The sequence below is a fragment of the Nannospalax galili genome, unplaced genomic scaffold, assembly GCF_000622305.1.
Source record: "Nannospalax galili isolate Female #2095 unplaced genomic scaffold, S.galili_v1.0 scaffold1639, whole genome shotgun sequence".
NCBI lineage: Eukaryota > Metazoa > Chordata > Mammalia > Rodentia > Spalacidae > Nannospalax > Nannospalax galili.
In genome coordinates, this window is record NW_008343206.1 from 1,322,153 (window position 1) to 1,331,888 (window position 9,736).

At 56.9% G+C, this 9,736-nt stretch overlaps 1 protein-coding gene across 4 annotated transcripts; it reads right to left on the reverse strand.

Annotated features, from left to right (window-relative positions):
- Window positions 1-1,884: 1,884 nt before the first annotated feature.
- Window positions 1,885-9,730, reverse strand: Mrpl23 (mitochondrial ribosomal protein L23). 4 transcript variants are annotated; one of them, XM_029566520.1, is made up of 6 exons: window positions 9,582-9,730; window positions 7,340-7,462; window positions 6,124-6,206; window positions 5,372-5,445; window positions 2,206-2,220; window positions 1,885-2,121 (listed from the first exon to the last, which is right to left on the reverse strand). In XM_029566520.1, the coding sequence occupies exons 1-6, from the start codon at window positions 9,596-9,598 to the stop codon at window positions 1,972-1,974; spliced, it is 462 nt and encodes a 153-aa protein (XP_029422380.1). In that variant the 5' UTR covers window positions 9,599-9,730; the 3' UTR covers window positions 1,885-1,971. The 4 variants fall into 4 exon arrangements, with proteins under 4 accessions (XP_029422380.1, XP_029422379.1, XP_008837432.1 ...); XM_029566519.1 differs by lacking the exon at window positions 9,582-9,730 and adding an exon at window positions 8,146-9,263; XM_008839210.3 differs by lacking the exon at window positions 2,206-2,220.
- Window positions 9,731-9,736: the final 6 nt, after the last annotated feature.

Consider the following 9,736-nt stretch of genomic DNA (forward strand, 5'->3'; position numbering starts at 1 on the left):
GGGGCCCAGCTCTGGCTCCATCTCAGGGGGCCCCAGACCCTGCTCAGACCCCACAGCAGAGCCACATTGCAGAGCTGGGATTCCAAACCCAGGGAGGCGGGGGCCCAGAGGTGGGGGCCCGGACCCACATGGCCACGTTGTAGTGTGACTGGGCTCTTCACAGGACACTGCCCTCACGACTGCTCCCCAGATCTCTAGGCAACCTCTCTTTAGAATCAAACCTCCACACCCAGATACTCAACTCAGACACAGTCACACACTTAAAGACACACACATGCTTAGACAGACATACACCCTGACACACCAAGGACCTCTCACACAGATACACAATCATACCATCAGACACACACGGTCACAACCACACACTCACAGACACAATTACACACAGCGAGACACAGTCACAATTGCACACTCGGACACTAACATGCAGACATACTCTCAACACAAGGGGACAAACATTCCTTTATAGACACATACACTGAACTGCACAGACATACGGACACAAAGATATACAATATCACACATGCACACATGGCCATAGACTGGGTTTGTGAACTCAGGCATCAACATTCAATCGCTACACACCTCTGGGGCATGGCGGTCTAGTCAATGTAGTTAATAGTTCGTGGGACTTTTCTCCTTTGAAAATCTTGGTATATTATTGTATGTGTAAGTGCATGCTGTGTGTGGATGTGTGTGCCATGCATGTGTGGCGCTCAGAGGACACTGTGGAGTTTGCTCTCTCCTCCCACTTTTATGTGGGGTCTGAGGGCCAGGCTCAGTGGCAAGCACAAAACCCTGCTGTAAACCTGTGCATCCATGTGTACCCAGTGGCTCTTGTGTTTAGAGGACACGGCTGGAGCCTCACAGACAGACAAGATGTTCATGGTGAACTGAGGCGGCCCTGTCCGCTGTGTGAGTCAAGGTGTGCTGGGTACCCAACTTGCCCATGTTGTAAGGGGCCCCCACTGCCCATTCTTGGCTGGGTAGCTAGCCGCTTCTCCCCCCAAAGCAGAAGCCAGACACAAGTTGACTGGGCCCTCAGCACAAGGGCTCTGCTCAACACGTCAGGGTGGACCTTTCCCATCAAACCATGGCCTGGAAAGGGAGTGAAGAGGCAGCCCAGGCCCCAGCTCCTCCTTTCTGAAACAAGACCTGTGGGCTATGGGGCTGGAAACCCCCGACTTAACCGGCTAAGCAGGAAGATGTGCTGTAAGCAGCACTAAAGCTAAACCAGGTGCTGCCTTCAGTTCTGGGTCCTGGAGGACCTACTGGCCAACCTACCCTAGGAGTACAGGGCAAGGACGGGACTGCCCCAGAGGGACGGGAAGCTCTGCAGCTCTGACCAGCTCCTGCAGACTGGGCAGGGCCTGGTGGCCCAGAGCCAGGCGTGGGCTCTGGGTGTGGCTGTCAGGGCTTCAGGTGAGAGCGGAGATCCTCTGGGGTACATGAGGAGAACGAGGCGGGGGTCTGTGATGCAGAGGACAGGCAGCAGCACTCGGGCCCTGGAGCTTGCAGACCTGCTCTGCTCCCCTCACGTCTCCACGCCCTTCCTGCCTGCTCACCATCCCCCTCTGGTCCTTCCTGCCAGCTGAACCACACACAAATCTGTCTGGACGGAGGCTTCCTTCCCAGGTCCCCCTCAGTGGGAGCCGGGACCTAGGACTGTTTCCCAGGGCTCTCGCAGAGCCACCCGGCCTCTTCCTCCTCAGCACCCTGAGTTCGAGCTGTCAAACGTGAATGTCTATACTGCTGTCTCTAAGACTCACCCCAACCAGAGAGAAGCCTGGGATGGCGGCCTGGCCTCAGGCTCCCAGACCCCCTAGGCCTGTAGCAACATATGTGTCAGAGACCCCGAGGCTCTAGACAGAAAGAACGGTCCAATTCTTTCTGCACAGAGGACTTTTATTTGGGCTGTTGGAACCACTCTGCCCACTGGGTCTGTGGCCCTGCTGTCTGCTCTATCACGGGTCACAGGCCAAACCAGGAAGGGACATCGGCACGGTAGGGGTCGCGGCTCTGGCTTTGCTCCTGCAGCCGCTTCTCCTCCAGGTAAGGCTCCACAGAACTGGACTCTTTCTCGGGGAAAAGTTCTGGGAAGGTGAAAGTCTGCCCGTGCGCCTAGGGAGAGAAGCGGGGCCTAGTTCAGAGCTCCGAGGTAGCACCTTTTCCATCCAGTTCTCCGGTGACTCAGTGGCTAGTTACCTGCGACCCTGAACCCTAAAAGAGAAAGATGAGCCACCAGTTTCTCTGGTCAGGGTCCCTGCAGGGCAAACATACACCTTACTGGACACAAGCCCCCCCCACCTTTATCTACCAGTGTGTGTGTATGTGTGTGTATGTGTTTGTGTTTTATAGGGACAATGGCTCTTTTCACAGACATTATCTCTTTACTGTGGGTCTGCACCAGCCTGGGGCTCATTAAAAGCAGCCCAGCAAAGGCCCATTCACCAGGCGGCAGCCAGTGGAACTGGGGGCAGGAACTAGGCGCAGAAAACAGGACACAAATGACGTCTGGTGCCATGCTAAAACTTTTTCCATCCAAAATATCTAAAGGCCTTCAGCCACATTAAAGGCTGCCCTCCTCCAGGCTCCGAACTTGGCAAATGAAACGCACACAACGTACACAGAAACCTACATATGCAGCAGTCTATAAATCAAGACCGGCTTTTCAAATTAACTGCTTTTACGTCTTTCACTAGAAGTTCACAGTGTGTCAGCATGGCCACGTCCCAGCCTGGGGCCCCAAGCACGTGGGCCAGCACCAGTGAAGGCCCTGGGAGGGGGAGGGCCGTCAACTCTGCAGGCCCCAAGCAGATACGTGGCTGGGCGGCTCACTTGCTGCTGTTGCCAAGCAGCCAGAGACAGGAGGGGGAGGGGCACAGAAGGACCAAGCCCCCAGCCTCCACACGGGGACACAGGGAACTCGCAACCTGGGCTGCCCTAGTCAGTGCCGTCAGTGGTGACACTAGGCCCGCAAAGTCTCTTGCTTCGTGCATGGGGATGTAGCTCAGTTGGTAGAGTGTTTGCCCAGCATTCAGGGAGCCCCAGGTTCCATCCCTAACACCACATAAACTGGCTGTGGTGGTGCATTAACTCCAAGCCCAGCAACTGGGGAGGTGGAAGCAGGAGGCTCGGAAGGTCAAAATGTTCCTTGGCTACACAGAAGTTCAAGGCCAACCTGGCTTATATGAGACTCTTGCCTCCAAAGCCAGAGAGAGACAGACAGAGAGCGCTGACCACCCATCGCATGGAAACAGCTGATTTCATGGCCACAGGGGCTCAAAGTGACATTTGAACATGCAGGCACAAAGATGGCTCATGCAGGAGCTTGAGAAACAGCGAAGGCAGCCAGCAAGGGGCCAGGTGGCTTCCCTGGGAATACTCTCTAGAGATAATCACCTCATACCTTTAAAAAGTGCAACCTCCCACCCTCCAACGAGGGAGAGCCGGTTCAGAGGGCCCCAAACAGGAAAGGAGAAGAGGTCAGGAGGAGAGGGGAAAGCCAGTCCCAACTCCAGTAATCCCAGGGCCTCGCAGGCCATTGTCGGGCTGGACCGTGCCTGCCCACAGCAGCTGCTCCGGAGCCCAGGGCTCACGGCCTGTATGCACCCCTCTGTCAAATGCTGCCGTGTAAACACGGTCAATGCTCTTTTTGTTATGTGGGTGACTGAGGGCTTGCAAAGGCTCCCTCCCAACCCAGGGCCAAAGAGATGTTTATCAGGTTGTCAGAAGAAAAATGTGGACGCCCACCAAGAGGGACCCGCCTTTCCCCTTCCACAAGTCACAATGAACACCATGGTATAATCTGTCTCTCTAGATGCCCCTTCCCAAGCCTCACAATGCAGTTACCAGAAGCCACCCCCCACAAAGGACACAGACTCGAGGACAGAAGCAGGCCTCTGCAGACGCAGCGGGAAAGTCCCGAACGAGCCGTTTCTTGGCTGGAGTTGGGGGGGGGCGTTACAAATTTTAATTCCTGCTGGGGGAGGCTTGCCGGTGGGGACACGACGGGCCCCCTTTTACCACGATTTCACAGAGGAAGATGAACGTGCCGTAAGGCAGCTGCAGACGCCAGATCTAAGCACGGCTGAGTTTAGCTTTCATGATTGAGGTGGGGCTCAGGGGGGAAAATGGAGGGGCTCAGATGACTCAAAAGCCACTTGTAACCATAGCTGCCTCTGAGGCGACTCGTGGTAAATGCTACTGTGGGATGTCGCCCCGCAGGCCATGACAGAGATGGATGGATGGATTCGACACCCAGGGAGCACACACAGGGATTCGACACCCAGAGCGCACACACAGGCCTCCACAGGGCCTTCTCACCTGTACTGGCTGATTTTATGTACAGCAAATATTGGCCCAGTTTAGAACTGAGGCTCTTTTCTGGAAAAGCTGTCTCCCTCCCTGGATCTTTGAACAAACAGCCTTCCAGCCCAGGCCCCGTGGGAGGCACGTTCCCAACAGCATGACTGCCATCTAGCGGCTGGCCAGGCCACTGGGCTCCCTGGAGGGCTGTTTACATCGAATCTGGAGAAACCAGAGGAACCCCATGTGGGTTTCAAGCAGTGGGACTAGTTAATGGACCCGGCCATGGGGGAGCCTTCCCTGAAAGACCTCACAGAGGCCACAGAGGCCAAGGCCACGGACGCCAGAGGGGGTTCTGCCTGGAGACTGAGAAGCCCCGGGGCACTGGCTGCCTGACGTCTGGTCTTAAAGATGGACCAGGAGAGAGCACATGCTTTACAATGTGGATCTCTCCTGGCAAGTCTGGGTCTCAGTGAATAAAGGTCTGCTCCCTCTCCCAGACCCCAACTGAGCTCAGATCTGGCATCTGTAGCTGCCAAACAGCATGTTCACCTTCCTCTGTGAAACTGCAGTAAATGAGGGCTATGATGCCCCCACCGGCAAGCTCCCCCGGCCGGAATCGACATTTACAAAAACCCCTCGACCTCCTCTGGCTGAGGTTTGGTGCCTGTAGTCCAGCGATCGGTGTTAGGGCTGATGGAATGTAACACCAGAACTGTGCCTCGCAGGTCTGGAACCCCTCACCCTGGAGTGGACTTCTGAGGGAACTCAACTCTGCACCAGGCACTGGAACTGAACAAAGCCAGGTCATCACAGAGCCCTGGCCATCTATGCTCAGACCCTGGTTTCTGCTGTCACCAACACCAGGCTGGGCATGGGACTCTAACACAGAATGAGCAACTGCCTTCGGACTTACTGAGCTCTGCAGAGGTAATCTGGGACCTGGGCTCCTCCTCCCTCCCCAGGTCTCCAGGTCTGGGCCCCAGTGAGGTGGAAAACATTGCACAAACAGCCCCAGGACCCAGATGTGACGAAAAACAGAGGTAGGACTGGGCTCACTCACCAGCTGCACGTAGGCCACTTTGTAGTCGGGTTTCTTGACTCTTACGTTCTTGTGGTCTCTCTTCCTATTCGAACCTGTGGGGGGGGGGCAACGGACCCTGCCTCAGCTCTGAGCCCCGGACCAGCCCCACAATCCAAAACCACCTTCCAAAGAGGCACAGGGGATCAGCCCAGCCCCCATCAATCACCCAGGGGGACACTGCATGGCAGGCCGAGCACCAGGAGTGTTCTGAGCCTTCACAGTGAGAGCCTGAAACCAGTCTCTCTGCTTAAGTAAAAACAACCTTTGAAACCAGAAATAACAAAATAGATTTTAAAAGAATAAGAGGGATCTGTTTGCTCACTGGAGAAATATGAATTCCTGGAAAGGGATTTCTCAGAGGATGGCACTGGCAGCCAGCTGTGGCCACTGGCTCTGCCACTCACAGGCCCGGTCAGGGCTGACCAGAGGAGGGGACTGTAGGTACCTAGTAGAGACCAGCTGAGGGCTGAGAAACTGGTTCAAGGGAGCAGAGAATGTTTAAGGGCTGTAGCCGAAAACAAGGGGGACCTTCTTTGAGCTACAAAGGATGGGGCTTGTGGCAGGTTTCAGGACGGATCTTGCCAGTCCTGCCATGGGACCCCATGTGACTCTGCCAAGTCTCCAACAAGCCCCCTGTGCCTCCATTTCTTCTCATGAACGATGAGTCCAGAGACACCATGGAGCGGCATGGGGCTACGGCCTAGAGGGCCACCACCAGCACAGGCACTCACCGTGCTGTACCCGAGTGCGGACGGCAGCTACAGGCACGTTGTAAATATGCTCAAGGTAATTCTTGAGGTCCACCCTGGTCATCCTGGGTTAAGCAGAAAGAAAACAAGACTAAGCCCAGCAAGACAGAAACCCGACCAAGGGTAACGGTGAGGGTCCTGCCGTAGCCTCAGTCAGACGGGACTAGGCAGACCTCAGCCCCAGAGCTGTTTCTCTCCAGACACCAGGGCAATGCAGGGCATTGGCACTGTGACTTTTAAAAAATATTTTATTTTTATTTTATGTGTATGAGTGTAGTGCCTGCATGTATGTGAGTGCACCCATGTCATGCAATGCCGCGGAGGTCAGAAGAGGACTTCGGATTCCCCTGGAACTGGAGTTAAGGACGGTTCGTAGCCACCATGTGGGTGCTGGGAATCGAACCCAGGTCCTCTGCAAGAGCAGTCAGTGCTCTTAACCGCTGAGCCGTCTCTCCAGCCCCAGCAGTGTGACTTATCAGCCTAGTCAACCTGATCCCTCTCCTCACCCTGGGCTGTAGGGTGCTGTCTACTTCCAGCCTGAGCTCCTGCCTGACTAGAAACCTGTTATCCTGGCCTAGGAGGCACTTGCCACACAGGACTGGCAAGGACTTGGTGGGTGAAGCCCACATTTACATTCAACACAGCCCTGGTTATCTCAGCTGTAAGGCCTCCTCAGCCTTGTCTATAAGGCTGGATGGACCTGACCCAGCATCTACAGAGACCTACTCCTGTCCCCTCCCCACCCTTTGCCCTATCTTGAGCTGGTTCGTGAGACTTTTTGGACTCAGAGCAGTATCAGGCAGCTCAGGTTAAGGGACTGTGGATCTCAGGCAGAGTGAGGCAAAGAAGTCAAGACTGACATTCTCGAAGCCCTGTAAATCTCAGCATGCTCCCAACCGAGCCTCCGGGGACGCCTTTCCTGGGAAGAGGATTGAGGCAAGAATTCGACAAATCTCAGGCTCTCAGTTAAGCTATCCCCAGGTGGAGGGTGAGCCAGGAAACCAGCCAAGAGTGGCCCTGCTCCCTGAAGCTCTGCAGACACCAGGCCCTTCCACCATCCACCGAGCAAGCAGAACAGCCCCAGGTCTCTCCACAGGAGGAAGAGCCTGACCAAGGGGAGCCAAGCTAAGAAACATGCCAGGACCCACATTCCAAGACAGTGCTCCCCAGCCCCCAAATTCCTTTAGGGTTTACTTACTCCATGGGGATCCGAAACTGTACAGTATCCTCAGGTTGGGCCGTGCCAGGCCGCACCAGTTGGATGAAGAAGTTAGTTCGGAACACTCGGAGCTGGGGGCCGCCCAGCTGGTACAGGGGGTATCTGCTCAGGGGAGATTGGGGCCTGTTATATACACACACAGTGTGGCAGGCGAACGCACCCACTCACATCAGCAGGGCCAAGAGAGGCTGGGGGCAGGTGTGCGTGAGTGTGTGGTCCCAGAGCCTGTTCCCACTGCGTGGTCTGACCAGGGTGGGTGGCAGGTCCCCCAGCACCACCTCAGGGGTGCAGAGGCTTGTGCTACGACTGTAGGTAGCTACACAGGCCTGCAGAAAGAACCAAAGAGCAGCTACAGAAACTGGAACTGACGCTCTGGGTGTGGCATGGTAGCAGGGCACTTTTCCCAGTTCAGGAAGGAGTGAGGGATAAAGGGCAGGAGGGTCCCACAAACAGGCTGGTGGTGGCATTCAATTTGAGTGTCACCCCCCCCCCAAGAGAGCAGACCCAAGACCCCCCAGTTCTGTGTGTGTTTCTGTGTCTGCAGTCAGGGAGAAGGGCCCCACTGTCTCCCCCCACACAGGAGGGGCCTCACTTTCTGTGAAGGCTGGGGGTTGGGGAAGGCAGTGCTTCCAACACAGGATGCTACATGCTGGCAACACCTTCCTGGACCCCCAAACCACTTAAACTGGTAGACAGAGGTAAGGGGCTCCAATGGCCGCTGCTCCCCACCATCCTCACGCCTGCAGACAACCAAAACAGAATCTCTGCCTGGTGGTCTTACACACCTCACAGCCCAGCTGGGTAGACATGCAGGAGGGGAAGAGCCGCTTGAAGTCTGTGGAATCTCTATAGGGGTGCATGGTCTATGGTGCCCAGGGGGAGGGTAGGTATACAGGATTACCCAGAGTCTCTGATCAACATGAAGCACACCATGAGGGCCCACACCTGGCAGCATCCAGCCTCATGTTGGAATACTCTGTGAGCCCTTCTATGATGATCTAACTTTGGGAACAGGCACACTGGCTCCCTAAGGCCAGGGAGCACCAGAGGAGCCTCAGGGCTGGCAAGACGGCTCTGTGCACCCTGATGGGCCCCTCAGAGGCAGGTCCCCATGGCTAAGCTTTTACCTAGCTCAGTGGCTCATAGTGACTGTCCAGTGACCAAGTTCATACACTGTGGCCAGGCCAGAGGGCCAAGTTTGCGCTATAGAGGCCACCAATGATGCCTTGTAGGCAGGACCCTGGGCTCCATGCCCACAGGAACAGGAGGCAAGGAGGTCCAGGAGAGGCCCTGAAAGAAGGAGCCTTGATTTACTATCAGTCGGGGCCAACTGTGTTACCCAAGGGGGCCTTACATTCCCCACAGTGCCCAACTGTGGCACAGCGAGGGTAAAGTTGGGGCATCTCCTTAATGGTGGAAAAAGGGTGGTGGAGTGCGTCACTGAATCCCCAATCTCTGAGGCTCTGGGACTGGGGCCTCTGTCCAGGCCTGTCCTACACTGACTGCCAGGCCCCATCCCTAAGCTGCTGACTCCAGCTTGGAAACCCTACTGCCCACAGCCACATCAGGGTCCCCGTCACCCCTCACCGGGGCCTCGATGTCCTTTCCCTTAACTGCTACCGTCTACGTTTTACAAACACCCTGAAGTTAGCCTATCTCCAGTAGAACTCTGCTCCTCTGTCCTCGCCGCCAGGGCTCGTGACCAGCCTTGCCTCCCAGGCTCGGGTCTCATCTGTGATGCACCCCGCAGGACCCCCCGACAAGTGGGTCCCACCAGCTCCCTCCAAAGCCAGGGGCTGAGCACCCTGGGACCAACGCTGGTCTTGCCTCACACTGCCCTGGTGCTGAGAGCCTTGTTCCCAGCCCCGGTTCCAGAGTCTACAGTGACGTCACATGTGTGCAACCCCTGCAGTCTTCTCCCCAGCTCTGTGGATCCCCGACCCCACCTCCATTGAACCTCCCCCCGCCGCAGTCTCGTTAGCAGAGCGCGGACAGGGCCCATCCAGAGTCACGTGCGCACCGCGCACGTGTTTCCTGCTTAGACTTCTGGCTGGGGTCTTGGGCCTGGGGTGCCACGGACTCGGACGGTCGGGGTCTAGCGCGGGCTGTGACTGACAGCCAGGGCCTGCCGCGGGGACACTGCGGGGACGCCAGCCGTTCCCGCTTCCGGTCCGCGGCCCCGCGCCCACCCGGCCCCGGCCCCAGCGGCGACACTACTCACAGCACATTCCGCGCCATGGTGGCCGCACTTCGCGGGCAGGAAGGAGCGACGCCCGCCCCGCACGGCGCCCGCGCTGGCACAGCGCCCCCTCGCTTCCGGAGGCCGCGCGGCCCCGGGCCCTGCACCGCGGGGCCCCGCACTCCCCGCGCACCGCA